The following is a 26,864-nucleotide window of genomic DNA, read 5'->3' as shown; positions in this document are numbered from 1 at the left end:
GGGTAAAATCCTATCAAACAGCATCACATGCTAGATAAATATTTGTGAAAGGAAGAGTCAATCGATGCAGCAAACTTAATTGTTGTCCTATTTTAAGAAATTGCCACAGTCACCCCAACCTTTAGCAACCCCCACCCGGAAGAGTCAGCATCTGTCAATAATGAGGCAAGAACCTCCACCAGCAAAAACATATGGCTCATTAAAGGCTCAGAGGATTGTTACTATTTCTTAGCAATAAAACATTTTTAATTAAGGTATTGCATTTTTGGACATAATGCTACATATTTAACAGATTACAGTATAGTGTAAATACAACTTTTTTATGTACTGGGGAACCAAAAATTTTGTGTGACTCACTTTATTGTGGTATTCCTATTATTGTAGTGGTCTGGAACTGAACCTGTATTATGTCCCAGGTACGTCTGTACTTGTATTTCTCATCTGCACAACCAACTTCCTTGCCTTTTTCCACAGCTGTTGGTCCCTAACAAAATCTTGTACTTGAAACTCCAATTCAGTGTCTGCTTCTGGAGAACTCAACCTACAACAACAAAGTAGCTACAGAAGGCACCTAACACTCCTAGGGCCAGGAGAACATAAGAAAGAAGTTGGGTTTACTAGAGCAGAGATGATTAAAGAACATTCCCTGCAGAGCAAGGACCCAGACCTCTAAAGACGGCACAGTGAACAGCTGCTCCTGCTTCAAGAACTCAGAGGACCACAACCCTGCTCACTCCAAGGCTGCAACTTGGACCCCTGAGGAGGTCAGTGTCCAACTGCTGCTGGTATTTCTAAGAAAAAATGAGGGTGGTTCTAAAAGTGACAACAGAACTGGAATCTGAAACCAAATATGATTACCAGAGTGAACAGGTCCAGCCAAAATAATGGTGACACTCATGGTAAGCACACAGGAAAGAAAGCTCCCTTCTTCCTTCATCATCACTCCAGGCTACTTCTACTGCCCCCTTTGGCACAGCTAAATGTGCCAAACAGAAATGAGGTGTGTACAGGCACATCCTGAACATTACATAGTACAGCAAAAAAAAAAAAAAAAAAAAAGAGAGAGAGAGAGAGAAGGGTTAAAACTGAGGGACAAGAGCTTGAAACTATCTTTTCTGTGCCTTTGCTCAGGAAACATAAAGACACAACTTCTGGGAAAAGGAATCTTTAATATTGCTTAAGACACTGTAGAGTAAGAATATGCTAGGAATCCTTTGCTGTGATAGATAATGCTTGTGATCCTGACATGAAATGTCCATGACGTTTTATTTAAACAGTGAGACATGCATTCATATTTTTCTATTAAGAAAAATTAGATATTAAAAATGAAGTATGAAGCTTAGTCTCCTTCTTTTTCCCATTTCTCTTATCCTTCTTTATCTTCTTTACTTTTTGTGCATTTCTTTAAAAGCACACGTAAGCAAAATAAAAAAGCAACCAAAAGAAGAAGGCACAATAGTGACAGGTAACCCAACTTTCCCATCACATTTAATCCTTCCATGTTGTTCTTAGGAGGTGGGCCACTATCAGCACTACCTCCATAGCCTTTGTCCTTGCAGTAGGGGGGTGCCCATTCACGGTTGCAGTGACAGTGTTGTTTGTTGTTGCAGACTCCCCTCATGTTGCAGGTCTTAGGCTGACAGACTTGTGACAGACGAACCATACTGGCACACTTCTTACGGATGCAGATCTTTTCTGGACCACATACTGTGCCATCTTTCACCTCACCAATATCAGGTATAGCCATCCCTAAGTGATAATCAGTGCCCCAGCAAGTGGTGTCATTGAGGTGAAACTGCTGCACTGTGGAATGCTCTAGCAGATTGGGAATTACTCCTACATTTTCACACTGAACTCTCCCACACAGGATATCAGGGGACCAACATTTTACATATGTTGTACCTACAATACCACAGTGACCAAAACGGTTTCCTTGGGTGTTGATTTCTTGGTAGCAACTCTGAGATGCACTCCTTGCATCTTGGCCAAAAATCTCTTTACACTGTGTATCATGGTTATTACATGTCTTTTCATAGCAGAAGGCATTCACATTACAGGAGATCCCGTCCTGCACATACACATCATCTGGGCATTGATGGGATGTCCCATTGCACCACTCTGGAAGGTCACATTCACCAACTTTTTGTCTACATAAAGTTCCCGATGGCAGAAATTTGCAGTCTTTGCAACACATTCCAAAAGCACAAGCAGCCCCAGGACGTAGAGTACAGTTTAACAGACAACAGGGATCTTTTGCACACTGCTGTATGGTTCCACAGTCACATTCCTCTCCTTCTTCAACAACTAGATTCCCACAGTACTTCAGTCTAAATATATTCCCTGGATATGGAGGAGGTTGAATACATAATCCACTACTGATAGTATTGTCCCAATATTGGGCATAACTGCAGTTGCTAAATTTAGTTGTTAACTTTCTATAGGCATGCATTATGCACCACCGTAGCTCACACACACACCACTGGGTGTCATGATGCATACCCAAATTGTGACCAAGCTCATGGCCCAAGGTAACTGCAAAAATGACCAACTTCTCATCTTCAAAAACATCAACTCCACTATTAAAAGGATTCAGGCATATTCCTTTAACATAGGCAACACCAAGCGTCGTGCCTTGTGTGTCTTTTATGAAAAGATGTGCAACATCATGTTGTAATCGATTATTAAGGTTATAATTCTTCCAAACAGAAAATTCCACTAAAACATTATCTATGTCTCCATTGGTAGGAAGTGGATTTGATGCAGTCCATATATCAATTCCAGTCAAAATTACATCAACCTCCAAAGGATGATAGAAGGAATCCACTATATTGACAACGTTAAATACTTCATGCTGCACTGTTGATGCATTACTTTGAGAGAAATGATATCTAACATTATCCACGACCACCACCAGCTCAACAAACCGCCGATGGGTCCACCAGCCCACAAAAGAACTTTGCTTCAGAGTGAAATTATATGACAATTGCAACTCCAACTGGCGTGCTATTTTCTCTTCTGTTAACCCACATCTCATAGGTGGAAACTGTGTATCATCACTGTCTATCTTATGTACTAGGTGTTCAAATGTGGCAGAAATACTAATTGGCTTGATTTCATAAACAAGGTCATTTATCTGTAGCATTCCAAGAAAGCCCCCAGAACAGGTACTAAGGGCAACCAAGGACTCAGGGACCTCCTCCACATAACCATGGTAGTAGCAGTCATCCTGGATGAAGGGCTGATCCTGGAGCAGGGCATGCTGCTCCGTGTAGGTGAACACAGGGAGGTGTGCGGCAAACAACAGCTTCTTTACCCTCATGTGGACAATGTATCTCTGTCCCCCCAACCGCAGGCTATAGGAGAGCCATCCAGGAGCCTTTGCACCTCTGCCCCTGCTGATCACCTTCAAAGGGATCACCACTTCTGGAGAAGTGAAACGCTGGGAGGGCCTGGCCTGAGAGTGGCCAAAAACAGACAAAAACATCCCAAACCAGAGCAGCAGAAGAGCGACTCTGATGTGCAACAGGGGCTCACCCACTGCCATTATGAAGCTGTCATTATGGAGCCATCTGTCTAGAGCAGAAGAGGACAAGGTGTGAGGCACTGGTGGTCTGGCTCCTCCCTCTGAGCTGTTCAGGGTGCATGGCTGACCTTTAGGGATCTGGGGATCTGTGTCCTGGTGGAGCTGGACCATCAGAGTTGCAGTGCTGAAAATAAAAACTGAAAGAGCCAGGATGGGGTGGGTGGGATAGAAAGGGAGAAAAAGAGAGAGAAAAAAGGCAAGGTGATTCCTGCATTTGGACCATATTTGAAGCAATAAAATACATAGGATTCTCTTAATACATATGGCCAAGAAGATTTCCAGATGGGGGAGATTGCACATAGGTGAGTTATTTTCAAATTTTCATGATGGATACCTAAAGAGTCATTATATACTGTTCTTTAAACATGTAAAATGGCAAGACATTTTCCATTTTATTTTAATGTATGTATTTCTTTTATTATTTCTTTATTTTACAGATGGGGTTCTGCTCTGTTGCCCAGGCTGTAGTGCAGTGACACAATCATAGCACATTGCAGCCTCAAATTCCTGGACTCAAAAGATCCTCCCACCTTAGCCTCCAAGTAGCTAGAACTGCAGGCATGCACTGCAACACCCAGCTAATTTTTCTTTTTGATTTTTTTTGGGGGGTAGAGATGGAGTCTCACTATGTTACCCAAGTGGGTCTCAAACTCCTGGTCTCAAGTGATCTTCTTGTCTCAGCCTTCCAAAGTACTGGGATTACAGGCATGAGCTGTCACACCAGGCAAAATTGTTCATTTTAAAGACATTGTTTTCTGACACAAATCTTTCTTCCAACCAAAAACCTACTGGTAACCTCACATTCAATAAGCATATGGACAACACATTCAAAATCCACCATTTTGTGTTCCTTTATTCGTGTAGTTTGCTCCATCTCCCCTCTCCTATCCCAGACATTTTATGTATACCTAATTCTGCTCTAAATTGGTAGTCAAAAAAGCCCCACTAAAAGGGCTTATTAGTATTGAGAGACCTCCTCCAATCAAGACTTTTAAACTTTATAATATATTCTTATCTGCAGAAAAGCCCTGGGCATTCCAAGGAAGGAAGGCATGTGATGGGGTAACAGGGAGTGGGGCAGCTGTTTTGGGGCAGGGCACACAGCCAACTAGCATCATGATCTCTATCATAAGAGGCTCCTCCTGGTCATGTCAATACAGATTTGATTCTATTTTTCACATGGCTGAGTTACCTGGATAGATTTCAATCTCAATGTTCCAAAGAAAGCCTACACAGAGGAGCTTAAGCCTAGAGTCCGTTCATTATAATGTTCAGAAGACCACAATTTGAGTAGACTTAAAAACCTCATCACTGTTGAAAAAAAGTTTGGCTCAAGTAAAAGCCAACTTTGCTCGGTTCCTGACTTTCACTTAAAAATGTTGTTAATGATTTACTCAATATTTGAAATCAAAACATTAAAACAAATTTGGAGACACGTTGTTAACATATACTGGCGGCCTCAATATTCTAAGAGCACAAATGAACATGTGCAACATCTTTAGCATTATGATGTCAAGAAAACCTGCATCCCTCCGTGTAGGTGTCCAGAACTAATGGATGGCCACCAGATGCCACAAGAGGAAATCAGGATCACTGGATGAGACCTCTTAGGGCAAGTATATCTGATACAGGTGAAATCCCAATTTAGATTTCCTCTCCATAGCTCTCCTCATAATATTCTTGGTATGTGTCATAGAGTTTGGAATATTAAGATGGAAATGGGTGAACTGAGAGAGGATCATGAAAGAAAAAGCCTTGTAGAGAAGATAAAACCTGTATTATGTATAGTCAGAAATATGATGAGGTTATAATACAAAAGTTTATTCCAAAGAATCTGTGATAGGCCAGTCCTTGTCATCAATGCATTACTCCAAAGACAAGTCTTAAAGGAACATTGCCTTCCCTTAATTTTGTGAACGGGTGTATTCTGAAGGCCTTTCCTGTAATATTACTGGGATTTCAACCACTGTGAGAATCTTCCTCTGCATCAGTAATGAACTCTTTCTTCTAATTCCAGTAACAATTTAAAACGCATCAACACCTGTCTTATGATCTCTCCCCTCACTCACAGGGACAGCCTAATTTCGTGTCTCAGACTCAGGTCACAAACTGTAAATCAATTTAGTGGGCCACAACCAAAGGAAACACAATTGTGTAGAAAATATCAGAGGGTTTTACAGAGATGCTTACCAAGAGCTTCACACACTGTAACAAAAGTTTATATTTAATTTTCTGTGTCTGTGTTTGTATCTGCATACTCCCATGCTCACTGAGTCTCAATGTAAACTAAGCTAAGTTTCTTATTGTGGTCACAGTCAAAATCCATTGGAAGAGCAGTAGCCAAGCAATGAAAATGAAAGCTTTAGAGAAAAACTCTGTCCCTTTCTTTGCTGAAAATAAAATCCTATCTGAAACTACAGTCATTCTTATCTCTCCCTGGGATCTTGGATTCAATTTCAGTGAAAGATGTATCTTCCTCCAGTTCCAGCTCATAGCCCCTCTATCTGTACTATGAATCCTACAGCCCTACCTACTTGAAGATTGACTGTCAGATTTTTTTTTTTTTTGAGACGGAGTCTCGCGCTGTGTCACCCAGGCTGGAGTGCAGTGGCGCGATCTCGGCTCACTGCAAGCTCCGCCTCCCAGGTTCACGCCATTCTCCTGCCTCAGCCTCCGAGTAGCTGGGACTACAGGCGCCCACCACCACGCCCGGCTAGTTTTTTGTATTTTTTTTTTAGTAGAGACGGGGTTTCACCATGTTAGCCAGGATGGTCTCGATCTCCTGACCTCGTGATCCACCCGCCTCGGCCTCCCAAAGTGCTGGGATTACAGGCTTGAGCCACCGCGCCCGGCCTTTGACTGTCAGATTTATCCTCAACTTTTGCTTCATTACTTTCTCTTTACCTCCAGTACATGAACATGCTCAAATCTCTACTAACCTTAAAATATTTATCTTCCTTTATTCTCACATACTCCCACGGCTACCAGCTTGCCACTAGAACTTTCTCTCTTTAATGGACAAGAATCACTTACCAGCAAACTGAACAATTATGCCCATAGTTCTTTCAATGGCCACGGTCATCAGTGGTCTCTATTGCCCCTCTCAAAAAACAAATGTAACTGACATCTCACATGGCGAAAGTAAACAAATCTCTGTGGATCTCACAGAGGATTAGGTTATTGATCTCACTGCTTAGTAACAATGTCCTCTCAGTTACAGATCACACCACGTGGCTCTTAAAGTCAATTGACTCTGCCTCCACCACCTCTATCCAGTTTTCTTTTTCCATCCCTCCCCAACATGCAAGTGTCAGGTCAGCCTCTTCAACCCCATCCTATGAGCTCCACACACAGCATATGCTCACTTCTGCTTTAGGAACTTTGTTCATGGTCTACCCTTATCTAAATAATCTAAACCTTTCCTCATTCTTGAACCACATTATAGTATCCTTCAATGTTCAGATTAAATTCAACTTCTGCTTTGCATCATTAATATTCTATAAACTTCTCAATAAGCATCATATCCTGTGTTTGAAATATTTATGTATGCGGTCTGCTTTTTTGTGTGTGGTTCTACCACATCACCAGTTAAATTACAATTTTGTAGAAAAATATAGCAGAAATACTGTTAATGATGTAAAGTGTTCATATTTTTGGCTAAAGAAAGCTTAGTATCCTTAATATAATTATGTTAAACCTGCATAAAACAAAAGTGAATGTGAAGTTCAATACAATTTAAAAGCCACTGAATGATGATGCACTCGCAGTGGTGAGGCGGGTTGGAACAACAATTGGGAGATAATTGTATATCTTTGCCATCTACTATCTTCTTTTTTAGATATGGTTGTGAGGAAATGTATCAAAAAGTGAATAGATAAGGATCAATTAGGTCCATCTTCTAAGAAAGTCCTTTTCATTTTCTTATCATGATTGTATTAATAACAGGATACTTTATTTCTTTTCATGATTATATTAATCACTGGATACATAGGTTTCCCCTAATGTATGGGGGTTGAACTGTTCCATATGTCCAGGCAGAATTGGAGCATCCTCTCTTAAGGTGTGTTTAAAAAAAAAAAAAAAAAAAAAGGTTTCCTCATTCCAGAGCTTAGTGGACATAACCAGACCATGTCAGATTTGACTGACAATGATGAAAGAAATTGTCCAAGAAATTAGAGGTTTGGGAAAATACACAAACCCAAACCTGGAAAGGTTTTGACAAGGACACAGTAGATGATGCTATAGAAAAGAGAAAACTATAAACAGGCTGATAGATGGCCACATGAAAAGAGAGAGCCTCCTTGAGTCTGACAGAATGGGCAGTCGCCTGGAACATCTGTGTTAGAGAATGACTGAAGCTTCCTAAAGCAGGTTTGACTACATCTTGTTTGTGGTAAAAATAATTTTATATGCATCTAAAAGCAAAACAAACTGTTACAAGAGACAAAGGATGAGACTATATAATGATAAAAGGGTTCAATTTATCAGGAAGATATAACAATTAGAAATACATGTGCCCAACATTGGAGAACCCAAATATATGAAGCAAACATTGACATAATTTAAGGGAGAAATAGATAGCAACACAATAATAGTAAGATATTTCAATACCCTATTTTCAATAATGGATAGAACATCCAGACAGAAAATCAATTTAAGAAACTGACTTGAACCACACTATAGACCATATGGACCTAACAGACACACACAGAACATTCTACCCAACACATCAGAATACACATTCTTCTCAAGGGCACACAAAATATTCTCCAGGCTAGTTCACATATTAGGTCATAAAACAAGTCTTTTTGTCCTTGTGATAGTCCTTGCCTTAGTTTACTGAGAAACCACTCATAGGTGGGAATTGAACAATGAGAACACTTGGACACAGGAAGAGGAACATCACACCACAGGGCCTGTCATGGGGTGGGGGCAGGGTGGTGAGGGATAGCATTAGGAGATATACCTAATGTAAATGACGAGTTAATGGGTGCAGTACACCAACATGGCACATGTATACATATGTAACAAGCCTGCACGTTGTGTACATGTACCCTAGAACTTAAAGTGTAATAAAGAATGAAAGAAAAAAAAAAAACAAGTCTTAACAAATTTAACATTGAAATCACCCCAAGCATCTTTCTGAGCACAACAGAATGAGACTAGCTATCAATAATGTAATTAAATCTGAAAAATTCACAAATACACTCATTCATCACTTAACAATAGGGACAAGTTCTGAGAAATGTGTTGTTAAGTGGTTTTGTCATTGTGCAAACATCATAAAGTGTACTTCTACAAACCTAGAATGGTATAGCCTACTATACATCTGGGCTATATTGGATAGCCTATTGTTCCTATGCTACAAACATGTACAGCATGCTACTATACTGAATACTGTAGGCAACTGGAATACAATGGTAAGTATTCATGTATATAAACACATTTAAACATAGAAACAGTAAACATATGGCATAAAAGATAAAAAATGGTTCACTTGTTTAGGGCACTCATCATGAATGGAGCTTGCAGAACAGGGAGTTTCTCTGGGTAAGTCAGTAAGTAAATAGTGAGTGAATGTGAAGGCCTGGGACATTACTGTACACTATTGTAAACTTTATAAATACTGTGCACTTAGGCTACAATAAATTTATTTTTAAAAATTTCTTTAATAATAAATTAAACTTAGCTTACTGTAACTTTTTTACTTTATATACTTTTAAATTTTTAGCTTCTTGACTGTTTTGTAATAATACTTAGCTTAAAACATAAAAACATTGTAGAGCTGTACAAAAATTTTACATCCTAGGCCAAGCATGGTGGCTCATGCCTGTAATCCCAGCACTTTGGGAGGCCGAGGTGGGTGGATCACGAGGTCAGGAGTTCAAGACCAGCCTGGCCAAGATGGTGAAACCCCATCTCTACTAAAAATACAAAAATTTTTATATTCTTATTCTATAAGCTTTTTCTATTTTAAAAATTATTTATTTTTTCTTACTTTTAAAATTTTTGTTAAAAACTAAGACACAAACACAAACATTAGCCTAGGCCTTCACAGGGTCAAGATTATCAATAATCACTGTCTTCTCCCTCCATATCTTGTCCCATTGGAAGGGGCAATAACATACATGGAGCTGTCATCTCCTATGATCACAATGCCTTCTTCTGGAATACCTCCTGAATGAACTGCCTGAGGTTGTTTTACAGTTAGTTAACTTTAAAAATATATATGTAGAAGTATACTCTAATATCGTGATAAAAAGTACAGTATAGGAAATCTTTTATCATCATTATCAACTTTATATACTATACATAATTGCATGTACTATACTTCTACATGATTGGTAACGCATAGGTTTACACCAGCATCACCACAAACACATGAGTAATGCATTACGATATGACATTAGATGGCTACAAAGTCACTAGACAGTAGGAATTTTTCAGCTCCATTGTAATATGAGACCACTGTCATATATGCGATCCATCATTGCCCAAAACATTCTTATGTGGTTCATGATGGCAGATGGAAATTAAACAACACCAACAATTGGGTCAAAGAAGAAACTAAGAGGGAAATTAGCAAATATCTTGACACAAAAATGAAAACACAGCATACCAAAGCATGTCCTAAAAGAGAAGTTTACAGAGATAAATACTGACATTTTAAAAAAAGAGAGAGAGAGAGAGAAAGATCTCAAATAAACAACCTGACTTTAAACCTTAAGAAACTAGAGGGAAAGAAGAACAAACTAGGCTCAAAGTCAACAGAGGAAAGACATAAACATTGGAACAGTAATAAACAAAATAGAGAATAAACAAGTAAAAAATCAATACAAATTGGTATTTGAAAAGATCAACAAAATTGACAAACCTTTAACTAGAGCAGCTAAGAGAAAATGAAAAACAAAACAAAAATCAGAAATGAAAAAGGAGACGTTATAACTAATGACTTAGAAATAAAAAGGTCTAAAAGAAATTACTATGATGCGAGGATAGTTTAACATTCAAAAACCAATCATTGTGATATATCACATTCACAGGCAGAAGGATAAAAAGTACATGATCATCTCAATAGATGCAGAAAAAGCATTTGACAAAATCCAACATGCTTTTCTGAAAAAAATACTTGACATTCTAGGAATGCAAGAAAATTGTCTCAACAATATACATGCATGTATGGAAAGTACACAGCTAACATTGTACTCAATGATGAAAAACTGAAATCTTTTCCTCTAAGATCTGAAACAAGGCAAGAATATCCATTTTATTCACTTCTATTCAATATAGTATGGGAAGTACTAGCCAGAGAAATTAGACAAGAAAAAGAAATTATAATGTCCATATCAGAAAGGAAGAAGTAAAATGATCTATGTTCACGGATGACTTGATCTGTAGAAGACTCTAAAAATTCTACAAAAAAAAACCTGTTATAGCTAATAAATGAATTCAACAAAGTTGCAGGATACAAAATCAACCACAAAAGTCACTTGCATAATTATACACTAACAATAAATCATCTGAAAAATAAGAAAATAATTCTATTTACAATAGCATCAGAAAGAATAAAATACTTAGGAATAATCTTAACTTTAAAAAATTAAAGACATGTACACTTGAAATCACAAAACCTTGCTGAAAAAAAATTAAAGAAGACATAAATAAATGGAAAGACATCTCATTCATAGAAGACTTAATATTGTTAAAATGTCCATACTATCCAAAGCAATCTACAAATTCAATAGAATCCCTAACAAAATCTCAATGGCATTATTAGCAGAAATAGAAAAACAATTCAAAATTTATATAGAAGCATAAATGGCCCCAAATAGCCAAAACAATCTTGAGAAAGAAGAATAAAGCTGGAAGCCTCATACTATCTGACTTCAAAATATATTATAAATATACAGTAATAAAAACAGCATGGTACTGGCATAAAAACAGACAGAGATAGAATATAGAGCCCAGAAGTAAATCCAGACATGTATGAATAAATGACCTTTGATAAAGGTGCCAGAACTACACAATGGGGGAAATATAGTCTCTTCCATATAGTCTCTTCCATAAGCAGTACTGGAAAAACTGGATATCCACATGCAAAAGGATGAAACTGAACCCTTATACAACACAAAAATCATTCAAAATGGAATAAAAACATAAAAATAAGACCTGAGACTATAAAACTTCTTTAAAAAACACACACAAGGAAATCTTCACAGCATTTGTTTTTGCAATGATTTCTTGGGTATGACACCAAAAGCACAGGCAACGAAAGCAAAAATAAGTGAGACTACCTCAAACTAAAAAGCTTCTTAACAGCAAAGGAGACAATCAACAGATTGGAAATAGATAGGCATGTAGTGGCATCATAATTATTTAAATTACCACCCAATGTTACTTGTGATTAAGTTCCCTATTGATGCAAGTGTGCAGGGTGACCAAGTGACTGCTATAATTATAAGTACCTCAAGGACAGAGGGGTGAGATAGCTATACTTAACTGTATTGGCATTTTATACAACAAGGCCCAAGGCCCTAAATTCACAGTGGCCTACATGATGGAAGAAGTATTTGCCAAACATCTATGTGATACCTGATAAGGGATTACTGTCCAAAATATATAAGATATCCATAAAACTCAAAAGCAAGAAACTAAGTTTTTTCAAAATAAAAAGTTGGGCAAATGGAATAGGCATTTATGCAAAAATACATATATATGGCCAACACCATTTATGAATGATGTTATAACATATGAAAAGATGCTCAACATCACTAATCATGAGAAAATACAAATCAAAACCACAAAGAGATCTCACCTCTGGCTTGGATGTTCTGTATGCTCCAAATTTCATGTTAAAATGTGACTTCTTATACCATCTCATGCCAGTTAGAATGGCAATTATTAAAAAGTCAGGAAATAACAGATGCTAGAGAGGACGTGGAGAAATAGGAATGCTTTTACACTGTTAGTGAGAGTGTAAATTAGTTCAACCATTGTGAAAGACAGAGTTGCAATTCCTCAAGGATCTAGAACCAGAAATAGCATTTAACCCAGCAATCCCATTACTGAGTATATACTCAAAGGATTATAAACCATTCTACCATAAAGACACATGCACACGTATGTTTACTGCAACACTATTTTCAATAGCAAAGACTTGGAACCAACCCAAATGCCCATCAACAATAGACTGGATAAAGAAAATGTGGCACATATATACCATGGAATACTATGCAGCCATAAAAAAGAATGAGTTTATGTGCTTTGCAGGGACATGGATGAAGCTGGAAGCCACTATTCTCCACAAACCGACACAGGAACAGAAAACCAAACAATGCATGTTCTCAATCATAAGTGGGAGTTAAACAATGAGAACAAATGGACACAGGGAGAACATCACACCAGGGCTTGTTGGGGGATGGGGGCAAGGGAGGGGAGAGCATTAGGAAAAATACCTAATGCATGTGAGTCTTCAAACCTAGATGATGGGTTGATAGGTGCAGCAAACCACCATGGCACATGTAAACCTATGTAACAAACCTGCTCGTTTTGCATATGTATCTCAGAACTTAAAATTAAAAAAAAAAAAAAAAAAACCCTCTTAGAAAAAATAACATTCGGGCTGGGCACGGTGGCTCATGCCTGTAATCCCAGAACTTTGGGAGGCCAAGGCGGGTGGATCACCTGAGGTCAGGAGTTCGAGACCAGTCTGGCCAAGATGGTGAAACCCCGTCTCTGCTAAAAATAAAAAAATTAGCCGGGCGTGGTGGTGGGCACCTGTAGTCCCAGCTTCTCAGGAGGCTGAGGCAGAAGAATCGCTTGAGCCTGGGAGGCGGAGGTTGCAGTGAGCCAAGATCAGGCTACTGCACTCTAGTCTGGGCAAGAGAGTGAGACCCTGTCTCAAAACAACAAACAAACCAACCAAAACACTTAAATGTATTAATCTTATCCTAAATTCTTTTACATTTTATTTTATACTTATAGAAGCCTTCTCATGTATCACATAAAATTCTCATGCTTAAAAATAATGTGACTTCCAATATTGGAGGTAGGAAAGTAAAATGGCACAGAGGCTATGGAAAACAATATAGAGGTTCCTCAGAAAATTAAAAATAGAACTATCATATGATCCAGTAATCCCACTTCTAGGTATTTATCCAAATTATCGAAATCAGGCTCTTGAAGATATCTTTGCATTCCCATGTTCACTGCAGCATTATTTACAATAGCCAAAAGGTGGGAAAAAAATCTAAATGTTACCCAACAGATGTGTGGCCCAAAGTGGTGGTATATACGTACATATTATTCAGTCATTAAAAAGAAGGAAATCCTGTCATATGCTGCTACACCATGGATGAGCATTGAGAATTTTATACTAAGTGAAATAAGCCAGTCACAGGACAAATACAGAACGATTCCACTTATGAGGTATCTAAAGTAGTAAAACTCTTAGAAGAAAAAAATACAATGTTAGTTGCCAGGTGCTGAGGGATTAGGGAAATGAGGAGTTCCTATTCAACGGATATATAATTTCAGTCATGCAAGATGAAAAAGTTCTAGAGATCTGCTGTACAATAATATGCATATAGTTAATAATAATGTAGCTCCTTCTAGCAAATCTTACCTCTGTGTCTTTCAGTGTTCCATTTTTATCTTTTCAGTCCTCTAATAACTTTTAAAAATTTCCCTATATTAATTTTCCTTGGTGAGTTTTTCTTTTCTGGACAGGATATTGACAGACACAAGACTTGGTACTAATAGTGATATCAAAAAAAAAGATAAAATGGGAATCTGAAATTGATGTGGGCATGACCCTAGTCTTAAACACACTGCTGAACTTCCATCCAATGGAGAATGGCATGTAATGACATCACAATTAGTTACTACTCAATGTTGATTACAGCGAACTGCCCTATTGACAAGTCTGTAAGGGGATGAAGTGACTGCTGTGATCATTACTATGAGCACCTCAAAGACTGAGAGGTGAAATAGCTGTATTTAACTATACTGGTAAATTTACATGATGAGGCCAAAGGCTTGAAATTCACAGTTCAAACAGAGCTTATAATGGTGGACCTAAAAGAATCTCTCCTTTGTTTTAGCCATACAACCAAGCTCACTGAAAACAAAATTTAATTGGAATGCTTGCAGAGTCACAATATAAGTTGAATACATAGATATGCCAAGGGAAAGGGAAGAAACTGATTGGGAAGGGGGAAAACCTTGAGACTTGAAATAGAGAATTCCTGGTGAATTTGGATGACTTTGAACATCTAAACATTCCAAAATATCCCTGAGTCTCCTTTAATAGAGAAAGAATGCACAGCTCTCCTGTCTGAGAAGTCTATGCACCTCAAGCTTGAGACCTTATAATGAGCTCAGCTGGGGAACTTATCCTGAAAAGGGATGCCTAGACTCCTCAAGACATACTCCTACCACCCCTTATTGGCTCTAGAAGCAAACAAGAATCAGATCTCAACATGCTCAAGAGCAAAAAGTTTCAAATCAGAATTGGAAGGAAATAACTTCTACTCCAAAATATTTGCAACATTTTACTAATTCATATTAGCCAAAGAAACCATATTAATAACAGAAATGATGAAGCAGGAACAAAAATAAAGAGGATAGGCTTCATAGAATGAAATTCAACAGGAATTTGTATTTAACTAAATAGCTTCAAAATATATAAAGGAAATTGTAAGAGATATAAAAGGATAAATAGAAAACTTCAAAGTCTACTTGTTGGTATAACATGCTTCATTCAGTTATATGATAGAACATTCAGTAACTGATAGAACAATTTAAAAAATAATTAGTAAGGAAATACAAAGCTTAAGAAATGTTAATCAAATTAATCTAATGTACACATGTAAAAACACCCAACAATTGCAGCACAGTTATGAAGTTCAAATGTGCATGGGACATATACCAAAATACATAATATCCATGGGCATGATAGAAGTATCAGCACATCCTAAAAATAAGAATTGGGGGCCAGGCATGGTGGCTCACACCTGTAATCGTAGCACTTTGAGAGGCTGAGGCAGGTGGATCACCCGAGGTCAGGAGTCGAGACCAGCCTGACCAACATGGTGAAACCTTGACTCTATTAAAAATACAAAAAATTAGCCAGGCATGGTGGTGGGCACCTGTAATCCCAGCTACTCAGGAGGCTGAGGCAGGAGAATTGCTTGAACCTGGGAGGCAGAGGTTGCAGTGAGCCTAGATCACACCATTGCATTCCAGCCTGGGCAATAGAGCAAAACTGTTCATGTTTCTTTCCTCTTTTTTTTAACTCTTACAGCTAGAAAATAATTATATGCCTCAAAATTAAAGAACATCCTTCTAAATGACCACGGTCCAAATATGTTCAAAATGCATAATAGAAAATTTACAACTAGTTAAGGAAAATACTACATATTAAACTTGTAGGATGCAGCTAAAGCAATGCTTACATGGAAATTTCTGGCTTTCAGCCCATATATGAGAAAGGAGAAAGACTGAAAATATTTTATATAAAAAGTGATTTTTTAAAATAGCAGAGAAAAATACCTAATTAAACCTTTAACAGAATAAAATAAAAACTAAGAATGAAAGTACAAAATAATTCATTATACAGTAGGGTTAACAATAATATATTGTGTATTTCAAAATAGCTAGAAATATTGAATATTCTCATTGCAAAGAAATGATAAATGTCTAAGGTGATAGATATGCTAATTATACTAATTTCATTATTATACACTATAAACATATATCAAACATCACACTATATCCCATAAATATGTATAATCATTATGTATCAAAAATAAATTTTCAACATTAATAGATGTTTAAAATGTTTTTTAAAAATTTAAAAATCAAAGACAAAAGCTGGTTCTTGAAAGGAATAATAAAATTTATGAATATCTAGCAATATTGATCAATATTAATAGGGAAAACACAAATTGTAGGTATTAGTTCCTATACACATTTTCAAAACAATGAGAAGGTACTAAGGAACAACTTTATGGCAATAAATTTGAAAATTTCAGCAACATGAGAAAAATACCTTTAAAGATACAATGAAAAGATTTTTGGGTAGAAAAACATGGCTGAATAGAAAACTCCACCAATCATCCCCACTGAAGAAACACCAAGTTTGACAACTATCTACAGAAAGGCAGCACCTTCATAGGAACCAAAAATCAGGTTAGCATTCACAGAGCCCAGTTTTGACTTCTTATTGCTGAAGAGGGTAGGAAAGACAGTCTTGAATTGCTGACATGACCTCTCCCCTATCCCACCTGGCACAGAGAATCTGTGCAATTGGGAGAGGGGCAGTGCAGAGATTGTGAGGTTTTGCATTGAACTCAGTGCTTTGCCGTCACAGCAGAAAGCAGAACCAGGCTGTGCTCACCTGACACCTGCCCAAAGAGGGAGCATCAATAATCTGTTGCCTACAAGAAATGTACTTCACCTATAAAGACACACAGAGACTGAAAATAAAGGAATGGGAAAAGATATCCAATGCCAATGGAAACCGAAAAAGAGCAAGAGTCACTATACATATATCAGACAAAATAGATTTCAAGAAAAAAAGAAGAGACAAAGAAGGTCATTATATAATGATAAAGGGGTCAATTCATCAAGAGGATATGACAATTGTAAATATATATGCACCTAACACTGCAGCATCCAGATATATAAAGCGAATATTATTAGAGCTAAAGCAAGGGAGAGACTCCAATACAACAATAGCTGGAGACCTCAACACCCCACTTTCAGCATTGGATAGATCTCCCAGGCAGAAAATAAACAAAGAAATGTCAGACTTAATCTGCAGTATGGAACAAATGGACCCATAAGATATTTACAGAACATTTCATCTAATGGCTGCAGAATATACCTTCTTTGCCTCAGCATATGGATCATTTTCAAGGACAAGACCACAAAACAAGTCTGAAAACATTCAAAAAACTGAAATAACATCAAATATCTCCTCTGACAACAATGAAACACAACTAGAAATCAATAATAAATGGAATTTTGGAAACTGTAGAAACGTGTGGAAATTCGACAATAAGCTCCTGAATGACCAGTGGATCAATGAAGAAATTAAGAAGAAAATTGAAACATTTCGTGAAGCAAATGGTAATGGAAACACAACATAAAAAAACCTATGAGACACAGCAAAAGCCATACTAAGAAAGAAGCTTACAGGTATAACCACTGTGAACTCCCAAAATTTGAGACAGGTCTCAGTTAATTTAGAAAGTTTATTTTCTCAAGTTTGAGGATGTGCACCCATGACACAGTGTCAGGAAGTCCTGATGACATGTGCCCAAGTTGTTCGGGGCACAGCTCGGTTTTACACATTTTAGGGAGACACGAGACATCAATCAATATATGTAAGAAGTACATTGATTCCATCCAGAAAGGCGGGGACAACTCAAAGCAAAGAGGGGACTTCCAGGTCACAGATAGGTGAGAGACAAATGGTTGCATTCTTTTGAGTTTCTGATAAGCCTTTCTAAAGGAGGCAATCAGAATATGCATCTATCTAGTGAGCAGAGGGATGACTTTGAATAGAATGGAAAGCAGGTTTGCCCTGAGCAGATCTGGGTTTGAATTTTCCCTTTAGCTTAGTGATTTTGGGGGTCCAAGATACTTTCCTTTCACAGCACCTACATCAAAAAAAGGAAAATCTTCAAATAAACAACCTAACAATGCATCTTAAAGAACTAGAAAAGCAAGAGCAAACCAAACCTCAAATTAGTAAAAGAAAAAATAATAAAGATCAGAGCAAAGTTAAATGAAACTGAAATGAAGAAAATACAAAAGATCAACATTTCAAGACATTGAAATGAATACAAAAAACAAAAAAACAAAAAAACCCAAAAAACAAAAAACTGGTTTTTTGAAAAGTTAAGCAAAATTGACAAACCTTCAGCAAGACTAAGGAAAAAAGACAGAAGACCCAAATCAATAAAACCAGAGATGAAAAAGGAGACATCACAACTGATGTCACAGAAATTCAAAGCATCATTAGTCGCTACTATGAGCAACTATATGCCAATAAATTGGAAAATCTAGAAGAAATGTATAAATTCCTAGACACATACAACCTACAAGATTGAACTATGAAGAAACCCAAAGCCTGAACAGACCAATAAAAAATAACGAGATAGAAGCCATAATGAGAAGTCACCCAGCAAAGAAAAATCTGGGATGTGATGGCTTCATTGCTGAATTCTGCTCTAGCTTTAAAGAGCTAATACCAAACCTGCTCAAATATTTCCAAAAAGTAGAGAAACGGATACTCCTAAACTCATTCTACAAGGCCAGTATTACCCAGATACCAAAACCAAAGACACATCAAGAAAAAGAGAATCACAGGTCAGTAACACTAGTCAATATTAATGCAAAAATCCTAAAAAAAAAAAAAAAAAAAACTAGCAAACCAAATTCAAAAGCATATTAAAAAGATCATTCATCATGACCAAGCAGGATTTATCACTGGGATGTAAGGATGGTTCAACATACGCAAATCAATTAATGTGGTACATCATATCAACAGAATGAAGGGCAAACACCATGTGATCATTTCAACTGATGTTGAAAAGGCATTTGATGAAATTCAACATCCCTTCAGGATAAAAAAAGAAACTGGTATAGAAGGAACATACCTCAACATAATAAAAACCATATATGACAGACCCATAGCTAGCATCATGAATGGGGAAAAACTAAAAGCCTTTCCTTGAAGGTCTGGAAAACGACAAGGATGCCCACTGTCAGCACTGTTATTCAACATTGTATTGGAAGTCCTAGCTAGAGCTATCAGACAAGAGAAAGAAGTAAAGGGCATCCGAACTGGAAAGGGAGAAGTCAAATGATTACTGTTCACTGATGATATTGCCTTATATTCGGAAAACCTAAAGACTCCACCAAAAAACTATTAGAACTGATAAATTTAGTAAAATTGCAGGGTACAAAAATTGGTAGCATTTCTATATGCTAACAGTGAACAATCTGAAAATGAAATAAAAAAGTAATCCCATTTACAATAGCCACAAATAAAATAAAATACCTTTTAGAATGGCTGCTATCAGGAAAATAAAAGATAACAAGTGTTGGTGTGAATGTGGAGAAATGGAGCCCTTGTACGCTGTTGGTGGGAATGTAAATTGGCATAGCCATTATGGAAAAGAGTATGGAGATTCCTTAAAAATTAAAAATAGAACTATCTACTAACTAGAACAATTAACAACTCCACTTATAAATATATATCCAAAGGAACTGAAATCAGGATCTCAAAGAGATAACTGCACTCTCATGTTCACTGCAGCATTATTCACAATAGCTAAGATATGGAAACAATCTAAATGTCGACAGATGAATGGATAAATTGTGATACACACACACACACACACGGGAATATTATTCAGCCTTAACAAAGAAGAAAATCCCGCCATTTACAACAACATAGATAAACCTGGAGGACATCATGCTAAATGAAAAAAGCCAGATGCAGAAAAACGAATACTGCTTGATCTCTTACAAGTGGAATCTAAAACAGACTCACAGAAGCAGAGAATAGAATAGTGGCTGCTAGGAGCTAGGGGTAGGAGGAAATGGGAAGACATTTGTCATAGAGTACAAAGTTTTGTTAACAGTTGAGGGTGTCCAGGTTCTTGGCATCTTGAACAAATTTGAAAAAACGTACAAACAGAGCAAGGAAGGAATGAAGGGATTTATTGAAAATGAAAGTACACTCCACAGTGTGGCAGAGGGCCCGAGCTTGGGGGCTCAAAGGCCCCGTGACAGAATTTTTAGGAGTTTAAATACCCCCTAGAGTATTCCACTGGTTGCTTTGGGTATGCCCTATGTAAATGGAGTGGATGAAGTAAAGTTACAAAGTCATTTACGACATACGCCCTATGGAGAGAATATTTTCCCGTTATAGCTGAAGTATGAATTGCCCTTATGTTCCCAGCCTCCAGACTCTGTTTTCCTGCCTCAGTTTCAGTAATGAAAGTGAATACGTTCTGGAAATCCCATGTACAACAAACAATGTGACTATCGTTAACAGTACTGTATTTTAGACTTGAAATGTACTAAGTGCATAGATCTTATGTGTTCTCACCACAAAAAAAGAAAAGAAATAAAACGATAACTGTGTGAGATGTCGATACATTAATTAGCCTGATTGTGGTGATTACTTCACAAAGCAAGTGTATATCAAATCATCAAGTTGTATACCTTAAATACATACAATTTTAACTGTAATTTTAAAAAAGGTGAAAAATCACACTGTTTAGAGAATTTTCTATAACACATACACTATTTACTGCAGGAATTTGGTAAAAATATACCAACACCCTCTTAGTCTTTTTTGGGAAACTCTTGCATTAAATCCCTTTTAGGGACAGCCAGCAGCTAGGTTTAGCAAACCTAAAATTTAGTTTTACCTTCTTTTTTTCACGACAGACATTAAGGGGTGCCTTTGCTCTAATTTTCCATAGCCTCTTACAGCGTGGCCAAGATTCCCTAAGTTTCTCTCTTCTGAATTTACTTTAATTTCCATCACCCCAGTGCAACTTTTTCTGCTGTCTCTACTCATCCCTCTGCACCCTCTTACGTCTCCCTTCCAAACCACTTAGTTTCTGGTTCAATTCCCTCTTGTTTTCACCATCTACTTTTTCCGTTAAACCTCTCTCCTGCCAGCTTCCTATCCCTAGAATCCCAGCCTTACCTGCGACAGTTCCTTTTAACGGACCAAGGACGAGAAACCTCTCCCTGGATAGGGTGGCGGCCAACAAACCCAGGAGGCAGGGCTCCCTCCTCTGAAGAGCATTTTCTGACTCGTCTCCAACCCCACTTTCCTAGCGGTCACCAACCAAGTCTTTCCAGAAGGCAGCTGCCTGAAACAGGTGCAGCCGGAAGCCTGCAGCAGGACGCTCTCCTGCTGTTCGGGTGATGCTCCTGGCCCCTGCCAGCGGTTCACAAACCAGGCCCTACTGGCGCTCTGCCCCGTCCAAGTGGTAATTCCCCAGAATTTCCCCCAGCGAAGTGGGGCCTTCAACAAGTCTGAGGGCTGTCTTAACGGCCTGCACCTGCGGCGCCATACTACGTCATTCGTTTAGGGCCTAAGAGGCCCTTCCTTTCCAGGCACCTCCTAGTGTTCACCTGCATGGAGCAGTGCGCTCCCCACGAGGATCAGCCCTTTGTCCAAGATGACTGCTGCTATCATGGTTATATGGAGCCCCAGCCCCGTGTCTCTGGGAGTCCTCAGTACCCCTTTGGAAAACTTTGGAGGGATGTACAGATACAGATAACCAAGCAAACTTACAAAACCAAGCCCATAAGGCATTTTACCACATACGAACACCAGATAAGATAGGATTCAATTGTCGCCTTGAAATGTGGCTTAACAAAAGAGGAAATACAGCTGAGCTTTGAACAACGTGAGTCTGAAATGTGCAGGCCCACTCATGCGCGATTTTTTCAATAAATACAGTCGGCCCTCCGCAAACGCAGATGCAGAAAATACAGTATTCACAGAATGTGAAACCCACATATATGGAAAACCGACTTTTCATATACACAGGTTCTGCAGGGCTAACTACAGGACTGAAGTATGCATGGATTTAGGTATACGTTGGAGTTCAGGAACCAATCTCTGTGGTACACCAAGGGACAACTGTGTAGAGTATCAGAAGCTGTGGTTTGAGATAGAGAATTCAAAACCACCACAACATTCTGTTGGCTGGTGGACTCACTGCTGGCCCTTTGTGGAGTTGTAGTGGTGGGTAACTACAGTTTCAACTACTCAAAGTCAACAGAAGATAAATGTGATCAATTTAGTAGATTCTACTTCAATACAGTTAGGCCTTCAGGTTTCTTTGAGACCGAGATTTGGAAATGAGAATCTTATCAATGTTGAACAAGACATAAGTCAACTTCTTGACAGTTTCAGTGAATACAGCAGTGTTCACCTTTATCCTCATTTGCCATGTGATTCTTGGACTCTCTGTGGGCAATAATTTTTAATCTTTGGATTGGCTTGGATTCAGGAATATGCTCCCCTTATTTTGGGTCAGCAGTTTGTATAAAGAGAGATTTCTTTCATTTTGCAGTAGCCACTGCTCACCCACTGAGCCATAATTTTGGTATGTCTCACACTGAGGAATTCTGCTTATGCAGGGAAAAAGCATTGCATCATGAATGCCTATAATACAAATACCAGCATTTTAGGCATTGTGGTTAACCTCATGAACCATAGAGGAGTCTGATAAACACACTGTCTTCTTGAAATGTTAACCCACTGGAACAATGTGGTACCAAGATACTGGAAGGTGAAGAAGGCTGTGACTATGAGTCAGAACTTCAATGCAGAAATGATCCTTGCCATGACTCTAATTGTAAATTAAAACCTTGGGCAGATTGTGATTTTGGGCCTTGTGGTGTGAAATGTAAATTTACTTCTCTGGGAAAGTTGTGTAGAGCACACATCAGTGCGTGTGACTTTCTTGAACGGTGCTATGAAAGTGCAAGGTGGTGCCCTGAGGATCCTTATGTATCAGATAGGACACTTTGTGGTCTACAGTGTCTACTCCTATCACAAAATATGCAACAGTCACAATAAAAAATGTAGATATATTTTTGGCCAGACAGCAAGGAGTGAGTGCCTCTCTGAGCTGTTATAAAAAATTAATATACGAGGAGATCATTTCAGTTCCTGTGGCATGGAAGGTTTAATATACAAAAGATGCCCTTCTTCAAATAATTTGTGTGAGAGTCCACTGTGAAAATATATAAACAATTTCCAATGTAAAACAACATAATGCTGTGATTTAAAAATCAGTTAATGGTCCCAGATGTTGGGGAACTATTACTTTGGAAGGGATACAGTTGATATTGGGCAAGTAAAAGATGGTACTTTGTGTGGCCTAGAAAAGATATATATGAGATGGAGCTATGTCAATTATTCTATATATGACTGCAAATTGGAGAAATGTCATAAGATTGCCACAGTTTATATGGGTGGGCCCTCCCTACTGTGAGGTTACCGGCTATAGAGGAAGCTCAAACAGTGGCTCAGCTCCAGGGGGTAGTCTCCTTCCCCAACTATTAACAATTCTTTGCACAGTAATTCTACTCACACTCTTTTGCCTTGCCTCATTGTCTCATGCCTCATTATCTCATTATCAGAGTACTGTTTTCAACAAAGTTTTTACTCAAGAAAATATCATTAGGATTTAAACAGGAAATAGAAGTATTACAAAATATTCACTGATTCAGAGAAAACATTTTTGGAAAGAGAATATAGCGCATGATCACTGTCCAGTGACCTTCAGTTCATTAATTAAGACAAGCTTGTCCAACCCATGGCCTATGGGCTGCATGTGGGTCAGAATGGCTTTGAATGCAGCTCAACACAAATTCATAAACTTTCTTAAAACATGATGAGGTTTTTTTTGCAATTTTTTTTAGCTCATCAGCTATTGTTAGTGTATTTTATGTGTGGCCCAAGACAATTTTTCTTCTAGTGTGACCCAGGGAAGCCAAAAGATTGGACACCCTTGATTAAAAAGATATGATCAAAGGCAGATTTTCTTGGTTCCTTATATTTAATTGAAAGACAAACAGGCACTGAATTTTTTAAATTAAACATCTTGTCTTTAAAAAAGTACTCATTTCTTTCCATTTAAGGTAGGATTGCACTCTGTAGGAAATCCTGGAATGTGTTCCATTATTTTTATCTTATTAGCTCTGTGGATACACCCTTTAACCAGATATAAGGTAACAAGTATGTGGCACAATCACAGAGACAGAATATTGTACAGGCTCCCTTTGTAAAATCTGAAGGAGAAATGGTAGAAGCAATCAAAGCAAAGAATAAGGATAATAAATTTATCCCATAAAGGGACAAAAATTATAAAGGAACAAAAATTATAAAGAGATATAGAAAGTCTTGTAGTCAAATACAAGGATTTTGTAGAAAGCCCAGTGAAGTAGTTTCAAAAAGGAATCTGGTAAGAAAACATAAATAGATCAGACTTGATATTTACTACCCTGGCTACTAAGAAAGGAATCTTACAGATTCTAGCTGTCTTTAACTGCCAATTAGATGTCTGGATAATGATGCTGGTGAATTACTTTTCAAACATATATATCTGTGTGTCTCTGTGTTACACATGTATGAATGTGTGTGTGTGTGTAGTGCCAAGTACAGTGTTCAGAGTTGTAGAGACTCTCCTGCCCTCAGAGTTGCTCATTGTCCAGCTGGGAGAAACAGATAAGAGAGTACAGAACTACAGTGGAGTGGAGTAAATGCTATAACATGGGTGTGCACAGTGTTCTTGGAAGTACAAGTTATTGGAGGGGAGACATGAAAATGAAGTAAAAATAAATAAAATATATAAATAAATTGGGGAGGCAGAATACACAAATTTCAGGCAAAAGGAAAAACATTTGCCAAACAAACAAACAAAAAAACTATCATCAGCATTTGACAGAGTTGATGACTTCCTCCTCTTTGAATTTCTTTCATTTGGTTTCCATGGGATCACTTCAGTAGCTGCTACTTCTCATATTCAATTTTATATCTTCCCTATCTTCCCCAACACTAAGTGTTGTTAGAGTTCCTTCCAGTGCTCAGTCCTTGGACATCTTTTTAACTCTCCCTATACTCACTCTATTGATGATCTCATCCATCTCATGGTATTAAAGACCATATATATTCTATGATGACAAAATCTGTATCTCCAGCCTGGGACTTCTGTAAAACCTAAATTCATGCTTCTAACTGCCTACATGGCATCATCACTTGAAATGTCTAATTGGCATCTGAAAATAAATATGTTCAAACTGAATTCTTTAGCTCCCTCCTTCCACCACCTCCTCCCTAAAACTGCTTAACACACAGCATTCCCCATCTCAGTTAATCCCAATTCTTCCTTCAAGTTGCCTAGAAAAACAAACTTATAGTCATCCTTAATTCCTTTTTTTTTTCATCATACCCCACAACCGATCTGTCAGCAAATCCTATTGTTTTGACCTTTAAAATCTGATCACTTCTCATCATCCCCACCATTATCACCCTGGTCAAATTCACCATTGTCTCCCACCTTGATTATTGCCTTAGCCTCCTAACATGTCTCCTGCATCCATTCTTATACTCGACACTCAATTCTCATATATCAGGGAAATCGTTTTAATATAAGTCATATCACATAATTACTTTGCTCAGAATGCTCCAGTGGTTTCCCATCTTATTCATAGGAAAAGTCTGTACAAGGCTTTACAAGGTTGTACCCAATATACCTCCTGCCATCACTATCGCTCTCTCCTTTTTTACCTAATTCATCTCCTATTTATTCTTCCCTTTGTTCATTTCAGCTGGTCTCCTTGCTGATACACTAACAGACCAAGGCATACACCCACCTCAGGGTCTTTATTCTTGCTGCTCCTTTGACCTGTGTAGATGGAGGGAAGGAAACCTGGAGAGAGGTAAAGATAAAGAAAGGAAAGAAGAAAGCAAGGGAGGGATGATCCATAAAGTAAATCCATTTGAATAAAGGAACGTATTTAAATGACTAGCCTATGACCAAGATAGGGAGGTTATTCTATTATTTCTCTTGTGTTAATAATAATTATTATGTTATTGTGTCACCCATTAACCTAATTCACTACATTAAGAATAAAGGGGAGAAAATTTAGGAATATCTAAAGCATTCTCAAAATATGTGTTCATCCAACTCAGTACTCATCCAATATAAAATTTATTAGCCAGCTGTGAATAAAAAATATTCATAGAAAATAATCTGGGTACTAAAAGACATTCATGAATGAGGTAAAGATGTTGCCTGGAATAACTGTTTGTCAATATTTTAACAGCAATCTTAAAATGTATTACTAAAACAAAAAGAAAGGAAATAGAAATAAAAACATTAAACTATCACTATGAACTTTCTGATAGTCTACCTATAATACAAAAAAGGCTCAATCAAAAAAGATTTTATAATGGTCCAGGCACATGGCTGAATAAAGATGCAAATAAACAATCCAAAACCAGCAGCTTTCCGGTAACATACCAAAAACCACTTAGAAAATGTAATGGGGGTGGGGAGGAAGATCTTATTTACAGTATCAACTAAAATTATAAAATACCTATGAGTAAACCTGAAAAGAAATGTGACTCATGCATAAAAAAATTATAAAATTTTTCCAAAAATCAGAAAACTTCTTATATGGTTTAGATTTGTGTCCTCACCCAAATCTCATGTTGAATTGG

General features: G+C 37.7%; 1 protein-coding gene across 2 annotated transcripts; it reads right to left on the bottom strand.

Moving 5' to 3' along the window:
- Positions 1 to 218: 218 nt before the first annotated feature.
- Positions 219 to 26,864, bottom strand: ADAM20 (ADAM metallopeptidase domain 20). 2 transcript variants are annotated; one of them, XM_017961295.3, is made up of 2 exons: positions 21,037 to 26,864; positions 219 to 3,720 (listed from the first exon to the last, which is right to left on the bottom strand). In XM_017961295.3, exon 2 carries the CDS (start codon positions 3,692 to 3,694, stop codon positions 1,367 to 1,369), a length of 2,328 nt encoding a protein of 775 aa, XP_017816784.2. In that variant the 5' UTR covers positions 3,695 to 3,720; positions 21,037 to 26,864; the 3' UTR covers positions 219 to 1,366. The 2 variants fall into 2 exon arrangements, with proteins under 2 accessions (XP_017816784.2, XP_021797021.1); XM_021941329.2 differs by lacking the exon at positions 21,037 to 26,864 and adding an exon at positions 14,208 to 15,653.

Source organism: Papio anubis, chromosome 7 (assembly GCF_008728515.1).
Source record: "Papio anubis isolate 15944 chromosome 7, Panubis1.0, whole genome shotgun sequence".
Lineage (NCBI taxonomy): Eukaryota > Metazoa > Chordata > Mammalia > Primates > Cercopithecidae > Papio > Papio anubis.
The sequence above is the reverse complement of the archived record's forward strand: the minus strand, read 5'-3'. Positions and strand labels throughout refer to the sequence as shown.

What these genes read in the sequence shown, in the direction of transcription:
- ADAM20 (XM_017961295.3), bottom strand. Translation starts at nt 3,694, where the DNA reads ATGGTCCAGCTCCACCAGGACACAGATCCCCAGATCCCTAAAGGTCAG.